Source organism: Schistocerca americana, chromosome 4, assembly GCF_021461395.2.
Source record: "Schistocerca americana isolate TAMUIC-IGC-003095 chromosome 4, iqSchAmer2.1, whole genome shotgun sequence".
NCBI classification, from domain to species: Eukaryota; Metazoa; Arthropoda; class Insecta; order Orthoptera; family Acrididae; genus Schistocerca; species Schistocerca americana.
Window position 1 is genome coordinate 20,015,211 of NC_060122.1, and position 19,193 is coordinate 20,034,403.

At 39.4% G+C, this 19,193-nt stretch overlaps 1 protein-coding gene across 5 annotated transcripts in view; it reads right to left on the reverse strand.

The window, feature by feature from the left end:
* LOC124613920 (neurexin-1) overlaps positions 1–19,193 on the reverse strand; it is a 2,081,056-nt gene that overhangs the window by 40,844 nt on the left and 2,021,019 nt on the right. For 2 of the 5 annotated variants that reach the window (XM_047142672.1, XM_047142671.1), the window contains 3 exons: positions 9,134–9,381; positions 8,811–8,925; positions 5,363–5,551 (listed from right to left, as the gene is read on the reverse strand). In XM_047142672.1, coding sequence (XP_046998628.1) covers positions 5,363–5,551; positions 8,811–8,925; positions 9,134–9,381 — 552 coding nt within the window. Of the gene's footprint in view, positions 1–2,051; positions 4,202–5,362; positions 5,552–8,810; positions 8,926–9,133; positions 9,382–19,193 lie in introns of those variants that run through there. The other 3 variants (XM_047142675.1, XM_047142674.1, XM_047142673.1) reach the window with 3 other exon arrangements.

The following is a 19,193-nucleotide window of genomic DNA, read 5'->3' on the forward strand; positions in this document are numbered from 1 at the left end:
ACTTCTCTGAACACCTAGACACTCACTATTAATCAATCATGATGAAAAGAACCTGAGAAATCACATGTATGTACATATTTTATTTGTTAGGTGACATGTGTAGAACAGTGTGACCTCTTCCTGAAAGTCAAGGAACATGGCACAAACCTTCACAGGTGCCAGTATCTACTGCTGTCGAGGTCTCGTGGATGAACTGAGTGAGCTGTTTTTCACATGGTCATTGTTTGCAGAATACTTGTTGATTCCTACATTGGACATTTTCAGTCTGCAGAAAGGTCATAACATGCATGTGTACAATGTGTTAAAAGATTTTGCATCAGACTACCATCAGTGATATAGGGCTGTAATAGTAAGCATCTGTTTGATGACTCTTCATGAGAACAGGAATGAGCTGCACATTTTTTCAGTCGCTGCACTTAGTAAAGCACTTCATGCAGGGAATGTCATCGTGTGAGGAGCCCAAAGAAGGCACACTTGCTGGTGATCCTTGTGACTGGAATACAAATCAGGACCCAGAGAATCAGTCAGTTTTGTCAGGAGTCATTTCCTGGAAGCTGGATTGTGAACAAGGCTTCCTCCCACAGCAACCAATTAAGCTGGCACCTTGGCATGGTGCTGGGCATGCATTAAGGCTTAAATACTTATCTGACCATTCAGATTTAGGTTTTCCATGGTTTTTCTAAATAGCGTATGGGAACCCCTTCCGAATAATGGCATGGCCGAATGCCTTCCCTGTTTATGATAACTTTGAACTTGTGCACCACCTCTAATGACTACTTACTTCATCATAATTGTAGAATTTAGCAGATCTCAGTGCATTACATTCCTGAGATTGGAGAAAGTACTGATATTGTTTCTAAGGGAGAAGGTATTTATGGGATCACTAATGATAATATGTAGAGCTTGTTTCTAATGGAAAAGGTAACACATTTGTTTTTTACTCAGTGCAAACATATTTTTTCTGAACTAATTCTATATTATTTTCAAATATTCAAAGAAAAACTGGCACTAGTGTTTTCTTCAGAGTGAAAGAAACTGAAATTGAAAGTACTTAAGTAAATCACTGGTGAGAAATACTCTGCAAATAAGGCATTTTCTTAAGGTTATCAGACACACATGTAATTGCACAATGCAATAAGTATTTATCATATAATTATTAAGGCTATTCAGACAGAATAATTACCATCACTTCAGAAGCAGTTGGAAAGTGGAAACCTTGCTCTTTTTTATGATTCATTCCTGTCATACTATTTTCTGAATAATAATTCTATTTCATTATTGAACAGCAATTATTACTTTTTTAAAAACAATCACGGAGAAGAACCCCAGCTCATTAGCCATGACATTCAGCACTGCAAATGCACACTTTCCTTTCTAAGCATCCTCTGCATTATTTTAGGCAACAGCATTACAGTTATGTCTAGTGGCTTTATAGTCGTAACATGAATTAACTCTATTATCTTTTGAAACCTTTTTACCATTTCTCTTTTGTATGCAGTAGTGAAACAAACATTATAGCTGCCACATACATTTCAGAAAACCATTTATTTTGTCATTTTTTGTACACCTTCAGTAATATATTTCAAATAATAATGAAGCCATGGTATATATGGAAATATCTTTGTGTTGAATATTTCATTGAAAGGAAGTGTCACTGTTCTGTCTGCTGATAGTGCAGGTATGATAGTTTCATTTTTATTGTGTTTATCAAACTGTGTTGAATTTTATGAATATTTTTTTAAATTTTCTTATTTGAACCAAGATACTTCTGGCATTAGAATTAAACAGACTCATGGCATTAGGTGTTGTGTGTTTTTCCTAATTGGCAAACAAGATTCAAGATAACTGTGTAGAACATTATACAAACACTGTATTTTACCTGTATTCACTGTAGAATAGCTGTTTAAATTAAAGTTATTACTGGAAAAATGACTCAACTTACAGAAGGAAGAAGGATTTGAAAAAAAAGAAAGAAAGAAAGTTGAATGTCCAGGATTGTGACACATAACACCTTGAAATTTATTGTGTTACTTGAACTGAGACACAAAATATTACTAATAGAAAGGCACTAACTAACAAGAATACATTTGTATTTCACATCTATATCTGCAAGCTGTGTGGATTTTTTTTGATTTGGTAAGGAACACTTTATAAAAAAGTGTGTTGCAGTATTACTTAACTGCATTGTAGTGATGGTAATAACAGGCTTCATTAATTAATTAATTGTTTGTATTGCTATTCTGAACACATTTTGTCTTTTGTACCATCACCACTATTTTCAGTTGGTGTTGAAATGCAAGATATAAATGTGTGATATATTAGGAAACAACACAAAGACTCAAAAGTACCATTGCTTTACAGTACTGCCACAATTTACTATACAAATAAACAGTTTTGGGAACAAATTCCATGCACATGCTTAATGGTGCAAGGGATAGTGACATAATATTTACCACATGCAGTGCAGTGCTTTACACAATTTGAGTTTTCATTCACTTTCAGATTGTTACATTTGTACAAAGGTAGTATGGTACTAAACTAAATATGTTTGGGTTTAATCAAGAACACTGGAAGCACATGAGAGCCTGATGTCAGTTAAACATTCTTTGTGCAACATCCATATGTTATTTATGTACATGCAGAAGGTATGCACAGTCTCTCTCAAGTTACTATTTAAATATTTTGCAAAAGTGTCTTGTACAGGTTTATAGTAATTAGTGGTGATATTAGTGCACAATGAAAGTGCACTCTATCAGATGTAATGACATAAAATACAAAAGAAAGTATTAGGATAAAATAATTCTCCATATAATCAATATGCACTTTCCTTTTGATGTAACTATTATAAAAAATCTTAAATGTGCAGTTTGAATATGATTACTAGTCGATAAGGTATTTCTAATATTGTAGTTTCTCTTTTCTTCCTGGTTCAATTAATTCTTTTAAAAATGCTTGTTTGAAAATACAAGCATTGTTACAGACCATGCACTCAGTATTGTGATATTCTCTGTACTCCTCTTTGTCTTAAAAATGCATGCAGACATCACAGGTTTTTATGCTGCTGACACTCAATTTTCAGTGTGTTCTTGGATGGAAGGGAATATTATAACCCTTTCATGAGTTTGTATGTAACACACAAATTGCAGCTGTATTTAGCATATCAACATTGTATTGTTTTTAACTGTCAGTATTGACAGTTATAAAATAATTTTTAGTGACTGTAATACATGTCATGTGTAATTCGAACAAAGGAGACATTGTTATTTGTAAGCAATTCCTGAAACTTATACTTTGTGTGAAATAAATCTTTGTATTTAAATTTAAAACAACAGTACTGATGTTAAATGTTTTGCTGCATGCAGTTGCAGAAACACATATGACATAGTGGATTTAGTGATATTTGTGAGAAAGGTGTTTGTTGTGATAAGATCTGGCAACCACCCTCGAATCAGTAAGCTCAGTTTCATATTGCTTTAGCTGTTTATATATGTGTTTAATTCTTATACAGTTTGTGCACTAACAGTTCATTATAGAAGCTATTTATTATGTAATATAACAATGAATAAGCAACATTTCATCTTCATGCTTTGCAAATACAAAGTATAAATGATAACTTATTATTTTATCTGATTAATGCAAAATATATGTCTTGTCATCACAGTTCATTTCTTGTAGCACCATTTATATTTTTTGTGGCCTGCAGCATATGTTGCCACAGCATGTAATAGCAAATTGATTCTAAAATGAAGTTTGAAATTTTATTCACTTCAAAACCATTCGTCTTTGGAAGAAATTTTCATGTAGGTTACAAATCGAGGCACTCTGTTACATTTTCAGACGTACCACTCCTTAAACCCATCTTTGTCCTTGTCTTTTATGTTAATAACACTTTCTGGATACTGCTCTCCTACTTCTGCTGCTGCCAGAAGAGCAGCATTGGGTCCTGTGGATTTGTGGAAACTGTCACTTTGCCTGACCACATATTTTCCATCTGAGTGGCTGTTGTGTCCCTTAATTCTGAGGATGAGCAGCAGCAGCAGACAGAGCAAGACGAGCAAACCAACAATCGACGCAATGATGACCATCGTATTCTCAGCAGCTCGAGAGATGGCTGATCCTGCATCAGGTTGGGGCTTTGAGTGGGGATCGGGGCTGGACGTGCTGCCTGTCAGGTTGTCCACGTCGTTTGCTGCCGGCGTTTCTGTGATAAGAGTTCACGTTTTTGCTCTGTGGTACAATTGTACCTGCTTCCAAACTACAATCAATGGTATCAGACATGAAGCATTATTTCTACACATACCTGGTTCACCATGTAAGAGCTTTTTTTGGAGTTTCACAAATATTGCTACTTTGTATCTTTCTTTTTATGAGAAGTAATCTAAGAATTTGTGGAAGAAATGTTGTGGTCTTAAAAATATTATTGTAAGGGCCTATATAGAAAAGCTGGGGGAGGGTTTGGCAGAAATACTATCTGTAAATAAGTTAAGAAACTGATCTGTTCAGAATGATTTTTCTCTGCTTGTGGAAGCTTGAAATTCATAATATGATTGGGAGTGGATTTAATTAAACATTGAATTTTATCTACAAAGTGTTTTGGCTATTTTTGGAATATAGGACTTACCATATGCAATTTGATATGGATGAACATACCTGATTATTTCAAAATAAAAGCAGGAGGTTTGTATATTTCCTTTTTTTATTAGAAGCAGAATCCTGAAATGCATCTTTTGTTTCTTAGATATGAAATTTATACATTTTCTCAGTTCAGCATCCTGTCTCAGCAAGAGACACACTGAAGTAATTCCCAACAGGGTTCTCGAATGTATCCAGCTGTTCAACAAACATGCACTAGTGTAGCAACTATGAGACAAAAACTAATACTGTACATGAAAGATAACACTCCACTCCATTTCAGCCATCATATGAACACTATAAGTGTCGGTAATTGAAAGAACATTGAGACATCAGAAATGAAATTTATATTGCTTTTCATACAATGGCCATTGGTATTTAGAAGCCTTTTGTTACAGTCGTCTGCATTACCTGTGATACAAAGAGGAAATAAGGGTGAAACTAGACGCTAACTATCCGATTTAAGTAGATGGTGCAGTTGTTACTCATACTCTGAATCTAGGTGACTCGACTGGCTAACAAAATACTGCATTACGTTGAAAATGCTTGTGTGACTTAAGCATTTACAAAGGCAATACTGTTGGCAATAATCCAGTGGATCAACTAAGAGATAGTGGCAGATGCACACATTCTTGTAGAATGTGTAAGCTAGCAATGTGGCAGTCTATCCCTAGAGGGCCAGAGGCTGTGACTTTTCCGTGCTGTACAGGTGTCCACTGTCCAACTTTACCTTTCGCAGCATGAGAAGTGGACGTATTATCTTCTGTGGACACCTCACCTGACCCCGAGCCGGTGAAGCAGTCCTCGTCGTCACAGGGCTTACCCGTCGCTAGTCCTCGGCCGTTCTGCTGTGACTTGGGGGTCACGGTGGTGGGGGGTCGGGTGGGCGGCACATACACTGGCGTGATGAGGTCATCTCCTGCGAACAATGCACCAGCTCATCTTCGTGGCTTGAGCAGTTCCCTTGTAGCTTGTAAATACAGAGTAGTCAATTACATCTTTCTTCAACTTATATGGTAGCTCATACTGTTTCAAGTTATCAGCGTAAAAGAAATATTTAATGATACTTGAGTTACTGTTGTATTACTTGCCTTAGTTTATTTCCTGTGGATGGCTAGTTTCTAGCGAATTATGTTTCCATTTTATCAACAGCTTAATTTTGAAATTAATACCTAATTAAACATTGTACATTGTGTAAAACCTAGGTACATTTTTGATTTGATACAAGAAACCATGACCAGTACAGCCATATACAGGAAGATCACAGAGTAAGTGCTGTATACTGCAAGACAGCAACTAAATCAGTCTATAAAATGGAAAGAAGGAGCTGTTTAAATGTCTCATAAAAATTCACATAGAACAAAACTGTTTGTATGAAGAATAACTCAATTTCAAGGATATTCTTTTGAATGTAATGATTTATTATGACACATGGTAATTAATTTTTTTCAAATTATATGAATATTAATGAGTCAGGAGAACTAGCGTAAGCTATAAAAAGTTCTGAGTAATGGGCAGTGAGACTTTGAGTAGTAAATCCCATGTATATTTAGATGAAACAGAACTGAGATAACTCTCATCATTTATCCCAAAATGCTTCTAACAATTTCAAAAAGAATATTCACAATGAATGAAACAGATGAGGAATGTCTTATTATTTGCAGCATGGCCTAGAGAGACAGAAATGACAAATTTTTCTAGGGGGAATAGAAAAAATGTTAGTGTGCACATTTGCTGGATGAAGAGACAAGCCACTCCAAACTTTGGAGCAGGATGACACTATTTAAAAGGTGCTACACTTAGAGATTCAATATTTATGTATTTATTCGCTTATAATTTCCGTTTTAGGAGTATATGATCAGTCTTCTGTTTTGAGAATTATTCCCACTAGGTTTGTGTTCTTGGCTATAAAGGAAATGCTAGCTAGACCTGCTTGTTACTGCCAACCAGTAAAAACAATTTAGGGATTAGATCAAATATCATGTATTATGAGAAGATAAGTTCTCACTTAGCTCTAATAGACCACTTACAAGGATAAGAGGAAACCTTCCTAGCCTCCCAAAACCCCCACCCCTGGTCTAATTCAGGTTAATTGATGGTATCTTCACAATGTGAACTCAGGGCTAACAAACACCCTATCCTCATTCCTTCACAACCTCAACATCTTCTATCCCATGTGCTTCATCTGGTCCTCCTCAGCCCAACATTTCACTTTCCTGGACACTGACCTCTGATGGCTCAATACTCACCTCTGTCCACATTAAACGCACCAACCACCCATGGTACCTGCATTTTGATAGTTGCACATCCTTTTGCAACCAAAAAACCCCTACATACAGACAGGCCACCTGGAGATGGCATATCTGCAGTGACAAGAACTCCCTTTTCCAGTATGCTGAAAGTCTTACCAAGGGTTTCACAGACAGGCACTATTCTCCAGCTCTAGTGTGCAAACAATTTTCCATGTCATATTCCCACACACTCCCTTTCCTCCCTCCTCTTTCAAGAATCTCCTTAAAAAGGAGCACTCCACTTGTCACCCAGTACCATCCTGGATTGGAATCACTAAACCACATCCTCTGTCATGGCTTTGATTATCTATCATCATGCCCTGAACTGAGGGACACCCTACCCAAGATGCTTCCAACCCCTCCTAAAGTGGTGTCCTGTCACCACCCAACCTTTACATCACCCTAGTCCACCCCTATGCCATTCCCAGTCCCAACCCTTTGCCACAGGGACAATATTCCTGAGGAAAACCAAGGTGGAAGACTTGCACAATCCACAAACCCAGCCCTTCCTATTCCAGCACTGTCACAGGCTTATCTTACCCCATCAGAACCTGGGCCACCTATGAAAACATTCATGTACTATACCAGCTCTGCCGCAATCATTGCACAGCTTTCTATACTGATATGACTACCAACCAGCTATTCACCAGGATGAATGGCCACTGCCAAACTGTGGCCAAGACCAAAGTGGACGACCCTGTGGCACAACATGCTTCTGACCATAACATGCTTTATTTCATTGCTGCTTCACAACCCAGGCCATTTGGATCCTCCCCTCCACCACCAGCTTTTCTCAACTGTGCAGATGGGAGTTATCCTTGCAACATCTTCTCCACTCAAAAAATTATCCTGGCCTTAACATGCGCTAACCTACTGTCCCCGCTCTCTGCATCCAACAGTTTCCACCCCCTCTGCCATATTATCTCCCCCCTTTTACATGTCCTCACCCCATTGTGTGCTGCCCTCTGCAAGTGCACCCCCCTGTCCTTTCCCCTTTTCTGCTCTTCACACTTTCCACTCCCTAATTTTTTCCACTACATCCTACCTCTCGACACTGCATATGGCAGTCTTGTCAGGCTGCCATCTAGTCCCTTCACACCTGTGAGACAGTGCTCTTCTGTCCTCCAAACTGTATCCTGCTATGCCTGCCCTTTCCTGGCCTACTCCAGACTGATATTTGTGTGACATTTGCATTGCAATCGAAGCTGTTGATGGTAGTGGTCATGTGTACATGAGGTCTGGTTGCTTGCGTCAATGTGTGTGCATTTTCTTGTTGACAAAGGCTTTGGCCAGAAGATATAATGTGTAACAGTCTTTTCGTTGTACCTGTCTGCAACATCTTCACCACGCTTAGAAATCTGTCCTTTTTCTAATATTGTTGATATTCCAACCTGGAGTTTCCACACGCAAAATGTATTTTCCATTGGAAATGATTGAACAATACAAAGCTTTAATACTGAAGCACACTGTATTTTTTGATATAGTAACAGTGGTGGGGAGGAGGGGTTCAGGGTGTGGGCAAGAGAGCCACCCATGCATTTACAGCCCAAGAAACTCATTCTAGAAGCAAACCAAAAAATAAATTTAGAATTTAGGTACAGTATTCTTTTACATGTTGTTTTGTTATTGGAATTTTTGCATAATATTTGTCAAGGAAACTGATTATATCTTTCATTTTTCATTTAGTGGGCAAATATAGCTTTAAAGAGTACTACAAACTTACATAATATCTCTCTTAAGAGTAATTACACAAAGCAGTGAGTCTCAAATAGCTTGCACATTACAGATTTCTTGTAGTTTTCTTTTTCAAATACAATTTCTGTGTTATTACACAGTTCAACCATTTTTCTCTTTTCATAGCCACAAATTACGTAACTGAATACCTACCTGAACCATGATCAAACACTTGCTCGCACTCATCCTCATCGTCAGCATTACATCCGGACCCAGCACCAGAGAACACAAGGTCATCCATCACTCCAGGATGTCCAGATGCTGGTGTCTAGTCAGAGTATAAATTACATTAGGGCAGCTCTGATTTTTGTTAACGTTAGTGAGTGTCTGTTAATGCTAGTGTATTTTTGCTATAAATACTTATATAAAAAAACATGACATACCATCATTCTTCACCAAGATACAAAGCACAAGTTGGTAAATTAAATAATATTAATTTCAGCTGTCAGATTCATTTTTAAGAGCATTTTACAAACCTGCTGCATACGTTGGAGGAGTGGATTTTCTCGCATTCGTTCATGTAGGCCCCCAGTGAGCTGCCGTACGTCTCCCCGTAGTGTAGTACGCACGTCTCCTTCTGCTGCCAGGTCCAGAATGCGCAAGCCATTGAAAACTATTCCTGCCATCACTCCAGAGAATGGCCGCTCAATCCTTTTAGTATAATTATTCCATTTCCCCCCAACTTGCACTTTTGATTGACTGTTGAACACTGTTAGTTGATGTCCTAAAAGGTAATATGGCAGGTACAAACATTTCATATTTACTAATTTCTCTTGTGAATTTTTAAAAATAGGTGTGCATTAGTGTTAGGCAAAGTCCTGTGTTACTCTTTTACTAATATCTTGATAACTGGCAGCGAAGGACTCTACCTGATACAAATTGTCACTACCATAAGGAATGCCTTTTTCATTTTGTTAATTTTTTGAGCAATTGTTTTGGGATCTGTCCATAACATGATGCAAATTATTCTGTAGTTGAAGCTGAAACTGAATTGTGAATTTCTGCTCATTTCATTACACCAGATGCCATATTAGTGATACTAAGCATATAAGCATAACACCTTGTGTTCATTAAACATGTGAAAAACAGGAGTGTGTGGTAAAAAGTATTTTTATTGTGAGTTTAAAGTTTCCAGTTTTTTATGAGCCCTTACTTCATTTCATGTCTTTGTCTTTTAAAAGTAAATGTTGCAATATGCTCCACTACTTTCTTAATGAAAATCAATGGAAGGTAGAGCTACGCCCTTGAGAAAATAAACAAACAGTACAATGTTGCAGGAGTTCATTTAGAGCAGGTACTATACTTAACAACAAACTTAATGGAAGGGCAAAGGAGAGAAAAAGTAGAAAAATAAAGGATTGAAAGAAGTGTCAGGCAAGGAGGTTCCATTTCACTCAAAATTCTTTTCCACAGATCTACTGTTGGTTTACCAGTCTCCAGCTTTGGAAACAAATGCAAACCACCTACAGTTGCAAATGATCTCACTTGAATGAAACAACACATTTACAGTTACCAGTCACTATTTATTTATTTCTACAATGCCTTTCACAGATTTAAACCTCCATCAGATCGATTTATATTGATTAATATGGCATGTATGTGTCGTATTATGACTTGGAAGTAACATATGACACCACGTAATAAAGGAAACAAAAGAAGAGAGAGAGAGAATTACCACTATTTAAGTACATGGCAAACTGTTTTTGGAAGTCCTTGACCCAAAGAACCAACAAAAATATAAATACAAAAATAAGAATACTTCCTGTGGTCTGGACTGCTGCAGTAAAATCATTGTCTTATTTGGTTTTAATAACAGTCACATCCGAGAAGCTCACTATTTCACCAGAAACGCCTCACCTGCACACGCCAGAAGCTGAAGAACTACAACCTGGACACAATGAGAGATGGCTGGTGTGGAAATCTTTAAACAGATTACGATCAGGAGTTAGACAATCCAGAGACAACCTGAAGAGATGGGGCTTCATAACAGAAGATACGCCCTGTGATTGTGGACAAGAACAAACCACAAGACACATGCTCCAGTGCCTTTTGTGCCCTACATCCTGCATGAAGAGTGATCTCCTGCAAAATATATATATATATATATATATATATATATATATATATTAAAAAATAGAGGGAAACATTCCACGTGGGAAAAATTATCTAAAAACACAGATGATGTGACTTACCGAAAGAAAGTGCTGGCAGGTCGATAGACACACAAACAAACACAAACATACACATGAAATTCAAGCTTTCGCAACAAACTGTTGCCTCATCAGGAAAGAGGGAAGGAGAGGGAAAGATGAAAGGATGTGGGTTTTAAGGGAGAGGGTAAGGAGTCATTCCAATCCCGGGAGCGGAAAGACTTGCCTTAGGGGGGAAAATGGGGTATACACTCGCAAACACACGCATATCCATCCGCAGATACACAGACACAAGCAGACATTTGTAAAGGCAAAGAGTTTGGGCAGAGATGTCAGTCGAGGCGGAAGTACAGAGGCAAAGATGTTGTTGAAAGACAGGTGAGGTATGAGCGGCGGCAAATTGAAATTAGCGGAGATTGAGGCCTGGCGGGTAACGAGAAGAGAGGATATACTGAAGGGCAAGTTCCCATCTCCGGAGTTCTGACAGGTTGGTGTTAGTGGGAAGTATCCAGATAACCCGGACGGTGTAACACTGTGCCAAGATGTGCTGGCCGTGCACCAAGGCATGTTTAGCTACAGGGTGATTCTCATTACCAACAAACACTGTCTGCCTGTGTCCATTCATGCGAATGGACAGTTTGTTGCTGGTCATTCCCACATAGAAAGCTTCACAGTGTAGGCAGGTCAGTTGGTAAATCACGTGCGTGCTTTCACACGTGGCTCTGCCTTTGATCGTGTACACCTTCCGGGTTACAGGACTGGAGTAGGTGGTGGTGGGAGGGTGCATGGGACAGGTTTTACACCGGGGGCGGTTACAAGGGTAGGAGCCAGAGGGTAGGGAAGGTGGTTTGGGGATTTCATAGGGATGAACTAAGAGGTTACGAAGGTTAGGTGGACAGCAGAAAGACACTCTTGGTGGAGTGGGGGGGATTTCATGAAGGATGGATCTCATTTCACGGCAGGATTTGAGGAAGTCGTATCCCTGCTGGAGAGCCACATTCAGAGTCTCACCCACCTAATCCTTCACCTACACATCAACTCAGCCAATGAACACACCCGTAAATTCCTATCCTTATAAAAAGTCCTCAATCTTTCCTATCCCACATCCACAGCGGCTGTTCAGAACATCCTCCTACAGGCCAATCACAGATTAGAACAGCATGCCACCCTCCACCTCAAAAAACTATCCAATCTCCTGGTTTCCCACCTCCGGAAAGGCAACTCACTCACCCTTCACAACCTTTCCAGCAAACCTCAACCTCCTCTCATTGCACGCAGACCCAGTCTCTCCCATCTACTCAATCTCCCACTTCCAGCTCCACTCACCCCAAAACCTCAAAATTCCAATCCACACAATCTGGTATCACAACACCCTATTTCAGTAGTTAACCTTTCCTCCAAACCTCTCTCCCAATCCGAAACCTCTGTCCTATACAAAGGCCTCATCTTCAGCCCCACTCCCAGATTCAACCAAACAGCCCTCGTCAAAGATTTACTGTCCTACACCCGTACTCTCTGCTGGAAATATCACTTTGCCACGAAGAAAAATGATCCTAATCCTACTCCTAATGGTCCAACTCCCCAAGACACTATCCAAATTGAACACTGCCTGGAACAGTTCCGTCCTCCGTCACAGCAGGACCCACCTCCTCTTCCTCAAAATCACCCTCTCCAAACTTTCCAGGAATTTCTGACTTCCAGCCTTGCCTCTCAATCCTTCTTAAAAAGCCTTCGTCCTACTCCCAGCATCACCACTGCTGAAGCCCAGGCTATCCATGATCTGAAGGCTGACCGATCCATCGTCATTCTTCCGACGGACAAGGGTTCCACAACCGTGGTACTTGATTGTCGGGAGTATGTGGCTGAGGGACTGCGTCAGCTTTCAGACAACACTACATACAAAGTTTGCCAGGTAAATCACGTGGGTGCTTTCACATGTGGCTCTGCCTTTGATCGTGTACACCTTCCGGGTTACAGGACTGGAGTAGGTGGTGGTGGGAGGGTGCATGGGACAGGTTTTACACCGGGGACGGTTACAAGGGTAGGAGCCAGAGGGTAGGGAAGGTGGTTTGGGAATTTCATAGGGATGAACTAAGAGGCTACGAAGTTAGGTGGATGGCGGAAAGACACTCTTGGTGGAGTGGGGAGGATTTCATGAAGGATGGATCTCATTTCAGGGCAGGATTTGAGGAAGTCGTATCCCTGCTGGAGAGCCACATTCAGAGTCTGATCCAGTCCCGGAAAGTATCCTGTCACAAGTGGGGCACTTTTGGGGTTCTTCTGTGGGAGGTTCTGGGTTTGAGAGGATGAGGGAGTGGCTCTGGTTATTTGCTTCTGTACCGGGTCGGAAGGGTAGTATCGGGATGCGAAAGCTGTTGTCAGGTTGTTGGTGTAATGGTTCAGGGATTCCGGACTGGAGCAGATTCATTTGCCACGAAGACCTAAGCTGTAGTGAAGGGACCGTTTGATGTGGAATGGGTGGCAGCTGTCATAATGGAGGTACTGTTGCTTGTTGGTGGGTTTGATGTGAACGGACGTGTGAAACTGGCCATTGGACAGATGGAGGTCAACGTCAAGGAAAGTGGCATGGGATTTGGAGTAGGACCAGGTGAATCTGATGGAACCGAAGGAGTTGAGGTTGGAGAGGAAATTCTGGAGTTCTTTTTCACTGTGAGTCCAGATCATGTAGATGTCATCAATAAATCTGTACCAAACTTTGGGTTGGCAGGCCTGGGTAATCAAGAAGACTTCCTCTAAGTGACCCATGAGTAGGTTGGCATACGAGGGGGCCATCCTGGTACCCATGGCTGTTCCCTTTAATTGTTGGTATGTCTGTCCTTCAAAAGTGAAGAAGTTGTGGGTTAGGATGAAGCTGGCTAAGGTAATGAGGAAAGAGGTTTTAGGTAGGGTGGCAGGTGATCGGCGTGAAAGGAAGTGCTCCATCGCAGTGATGCCCTGGACGTGCAGAATATTTGTGTATAAATAAGGAAGTGGCATCAATGGTTACAAGGATGGTTTCCGGGGGTAACAGATTGGGTAAGGATTCCAGGCGTTTGAGAAAGTGGTTGGTGTCTTTGATGAAGGATGGGAGACTGCATGTAATGGGTTGAAGGTGTTGATCTATGTAGGCAGAGATACATTCTGTGGGGGCTTGGTAACCAGCTACAATGGGGAGGCCGGGATGATTGGGTTTGTGAATTTTAGGAAGAAGGTAGAAGGTAGGGGTGCGGGGTGTCGGTGGGGTCAGGAGTTTGATGGAGTTAGGTGACAGGTTTTGTAGGGGGCCTAAGGTTCTGAGGATTCCTTGAAGCTCCGCCTGGACATCAGGAATGGGATTACCTTGGCAAACTTTGTATGTGGTGTTGTCTGAAAGCTGACGCAGTCCCTCAGCCACATACTCCCGACGATCAAGTACCACGGTCGTGGAACCCTTGTCCGCCGGAAGAATGACGATGGATCGGTCAGCCTTCAGATCATGGATAGCCTGGGCTTCAGCAGTGGTGATGCTGGGAGTAGGATTAAGGCTTTTTAAGAAGGATTGAGAGGCAAGACTGGAAGTCAGAAATTCCTGGAAGGTTTGGAGAGGGTGATTTTGAGGAAGAGGAGGTGGGTCCCGCTGTGACGGAGGACAGAACTGTTCCAGGCAGGGTTCAATTTGGATAGTGTCTTCGGGAATTGGATCATTAGGAGTAGGATTAGGATCATTTTTCTTTGTGGCAAAGTGATATTTCCAGCAGAGAGTACGAGTGTAGGACAGTAAATCTTTGACGAGGGCTGTTTGGCTGAATCTGGGAGTGGGGCTGAAGGTGAGGCCTCTGTATAGGACAGAGGTTTCGGATTGGGAGAGAGGTTTGGAGGAAAGGTTAACTACTGATTTAGGGTGTTGTGGTTCCAGATTGTCTCGTAAAGTCATCAGATAATCAAAACGACTTCCAAAATGATTTAGATAAGATATCTGTATGGTGTGAAAAGTGGCAATTGACCCTGAATAAAGAAAAGTGCGAAGTTATTCACATGAGTACTAAAAGAAATGAGCTAAATTTCGATTACGCGATACGTAACAAAAATATGAGGGCTGTAAATTCAACTTAATACGTAAGGATTACAATTACAAATAACCTAAATTGGAATGATCACATAGATAATAGAGCAAACCAAAGACTGCGATTCATTGGCAGAATACTTAGAAGGTGCAACAGGTCTACCAAAGAGACTGCTTACACTACGCTTGTCCACCCTATTCTGGAGTATTGTTCTGCAGTGTGGGATCCGCATCAGGTGAGACTGACGGATGACATTGAAAAAGTACAAAGAAGGGTAGCTCATTTTGTATAATCACGAAATAGGGGAAATAGTGTCACAGACATTATACGTGAATTGGAGTGGCAATCATTAAAACAAAGGCATTTTTCGTTGCAACGGGATCTTCTCATGAAATTTCAATCACCGGTTTTCTCCTTTGGTTGCAAAAACATTCTGTTGGCACCCACCTACATAGGGAGAAATGATAATCATGATAAAATAAGAGATATCAGGGCTCGCACAGAAAAATTTAAATGCCCGTTTTTTCCTGCTTGCCGTTCGAGAGTGGAACAGTAGAGACACAGCATGAAGGTGATTCATTGAACCCTCTGCCAGGCACTTTATTGTAAATAGCAGAGTCATCACGTAGATGTGTTGGCTTCATTTTAACTAGTTATCCAGCTGGACTTCAGGGAATTTTACACTCTGCACTCCATTCAGTGTGTAACAACTGATTATACTTCTGATGTTTGTTTGAAACTGAAAATACAAGTATGAGGTTAAGATTTAAACTGTTCACTGTGAACCGCTCTTAGCCATTTTCAGCTGTCATCTCAGCTTTGTCTGCTAGTGTTGAATTTGGGACTCTGACTGGTCTGCTTGTGTCATCAGCAAAATGTTTTCTGCCCTTTAAAGACACTAGAACATGATTTGTGTAGGTTAAAAACATAACTGAGCACAGTACCCATACCTGTGGCACTAGACATGGCATGTTCCCTCAAACTGAGGTTATTTTTATCCCAGAATAGTCTTTTAATGTGACACACTGCTTTCTTTTATTGAGGTAAGAGTCCAGCAATGCAACAGGGATGCCACTAACACTGTAACATTTCAGTTTGCTAAGTAGAATTTTGTGATCTACACAATCAAAGACTATGACATGGTCACTGAATATACCAGCAAGGTATTTTTTTCTTGTTTAGCTCTGCAAGCACTTAATTTTTGAGATCTTCTATTGCTTTCTGTATGGAGAATCCTTTACAAAAGCCAAACCGAGGGTTAGTTAACAAGTTCTGCTTAGTTAACATGAGTCCATATTCTATTATAGGCCACTTTCTCAAACACTTTTGAAAAGACTGGAAGGAGTGATACAAGCTTGTAATTAGTGGTGGTTTATGCAAGCAATCATCATATTTGGTGGCCAGTGATTTGAAAGTTCCGCTTCTTCTGCCACAGCTATTTTCCAGGGGATCAATTTCATTTGGATAACTTGTTTTGTATGTTTCATGTTTAATAGAATTTCAGATATTTTTTCCATATTCTTGGAGTATTTTATTTTTTGAGTGTTGCACAAAAGTTTTTCTGCTTTAATGAAAGATTGGAGAATTCTACAGTACTGGTGAAGTAGAGTTTAAAATCTTGATTACTGCCTGTTCTCTGAATTGAGCTCTCTTCCTAGCTCAACATACTTTAATCCCAAGAGTCATCCGTCCCTTATCCTTGCTTATTTGTTTTAGAGCTAAAACACCCAAAAGTGTTGTAAAAAATTCCATTAACCCTGTCTTCTTTATGAATTTGACCCAAGTGTCATTTAATAATTTTGCTCTAAACACTGTGGTCAAATCATTGTGTATGATTCTGCAGTTTATATGTTTCTACTATGATGTGTACCTAACTGGCTAGTGAATTTTATTGTTAACATTTCACTAAAGTCAGGTAAATTGTTGGCTATTGTTTTAACAGCTAAATCAATGCAGGTTGTTGGATCTAAAAACAGAATGTTAATATGCTGTTGCATTATGTCCTTCAATCCTCATAGATGATTGTACTGTGGAAAATAATCCAAAGGTCTAGGTGCTGTCATTCAGTATTATCTGACAGGAAATCAATGTTAAACTTTCCATGAACAACATTTTTCCAGTTAACTCTGCATAATCTTATTAAATATGTTCCCAGCTGCTCTGTGGAGTATTGAATGCTTTCTGCTAGAAGTCTGTAAACTTCCAGTACTATAAGCCTGTGTGCATCCTGACCTACTTTTGTGCACAGCATTCAAAAACCTGTTCAATATAATATTCAGTAATCTCAGGTGCCTGGGACATAACTCCACTTTCTGCATACATAGGGAATGAATGATAATTGTTTAAGACCTTTCACAGTGGTGTAGAAAAAGTCAGGATGAACAATTTGATACAGGACACTTGTGATCTATTAAGTCAAGAAACTACCACAAACTGGCCTACAAAACAATATGGCAAATGTGCAATGCACAAGACTTCCAATATTCTCTTGCTCTCTGTGCATGAACTATTGGTTCTGGAGAAAAATAGATAGGACCTTTTTTGCAGGAAATTTAATTTTGTACTGGGTACATTTTTCCAAGAGTCCACGGTTTTACAGCTATTAAAAAAAGAAGTACAAAAGTGACTTTCAAATACACCTCCACTCCATAGTAAGGATTTTTAGTATGTTGTTCATTTCACCTCCTACCACTGTACACAAATTTGTGACTACATGAATTATTTCCCATATTCGATCATTTTTTGGTTTTCATTTTGTCCATTACCAGCTTAGTCGTGCAGCTACAAATTGTGAAATTGACATTTGTGCAAATTTTGCCTCACAGTGTTGTGTATTTTAGAAATTAAATTGTTTTGTTTGTCCAACCATCTTAATAAAAAATTAGTTTGCTTTTAGGGGTTACATTGAGATTGGATTGTAAATGTAATTAGTTTGTGCATGACAGTCACATTTTATTTATTTCTATCAATACCCTCCTGGGAGGGTTTAAATAAATAATGTTAATGAAACAGCCAATGGAACCAGTGGCTTAGTAGCTCAGCCAGTGAAGACCAAAAGAGGTCAAATATAAGAACTAATTTATATGGTCAAAAATTTTTGTACAGTGGTAGAAGGAGGTGCAATGACTACGGAGGTAGGCAGGGATGTGTCTGTGGGAGTGACTGCATTTGAGAATCAGTCTTGTACGGTTTTATTGAATATCTCTAAAATTGTGCACTCTAGCAAAAATGTATCCCAGTAGATTAAATTTCCTACAAAAATGTCCTATCCATTTTTTCTCTAGGACCAACAGTTTGTGCACAGTGAGCAAAGGAATACTGAAAGTCTTGTGCACTGCTCATCTGCTGTAGCTTACCTGGTTTTTCTGAGCCAATTTTTGGTAGTGTTCTGGCATGATGGGCCACAAAAGTCCCATATCAAATTGTTCATCTTGACTTCTCCTGCACCACTGTAATATGTTACAATCAATTATCATTTATGCTCTGTACAATCACTCCCCCTTTCTTTTCATTGGTTCTACAGTGGTATCATATTAGCTTGTCTCAATCAAGATGAGTCCATTCAGTTTCAATGATTTCCATATAATGTCATGATAGGCACAACAAATCTGCTGAAATTCCATCTAATTTTTCATTTTACTGGATGGATATGTGAAGTTTGTCTTTGTTTATTTACAAGGCTTCTAATGTTTTAATGGAAAGCGCTAAATGTATTTCATTTATTATCCTTGGCTTTCTCAAGCTGAAGGATTTTGTTATAGCTGTCTGAACTGTCTGAACTGTCTGACCTGAACTGTAACTATGTATTCTGCAGCTCTGCCTTTCAGGTGAACTCATTACGTATGACTTGAATAGGGTGTATACTGCTTTGGTCAGATGGGATGAGGCTGTACTAGCATAAGATAAGGATAAAGGAAAAAATTATATGTACTAACATGGAACATAGTTGGAAATTCATTTTCAATGGTTAACAGGAGAAGCAGTAAACATAACACTTAAATTTCTTATATTTAAAGGAAATTTAAATAAAGAGTGTAGTATCGTATGCACAGGTTTTGGGTTTTTTAATTTCATTTTTATTTTTCCTTGGTCCTACAATGAGATAGTTATGCAGCTGAAAAGACCACAGGTTCAGTTACGATATAGGACAAAATGATTCAGAATATAGCAGAAAAGTAAACAGAACTACAGGAGAACTTTGGACAAAAATGTAAAAGTCAGAATATTTAGTAAGAATTCTTGTCACAAACACAATCAGGGTGACGCTACCACTTAAGAAATATTGGAGGTGTTATGAGAGGTTGGTAAATAGTTCTGGAGGTGAGCAGAGGGAGACATGGAGT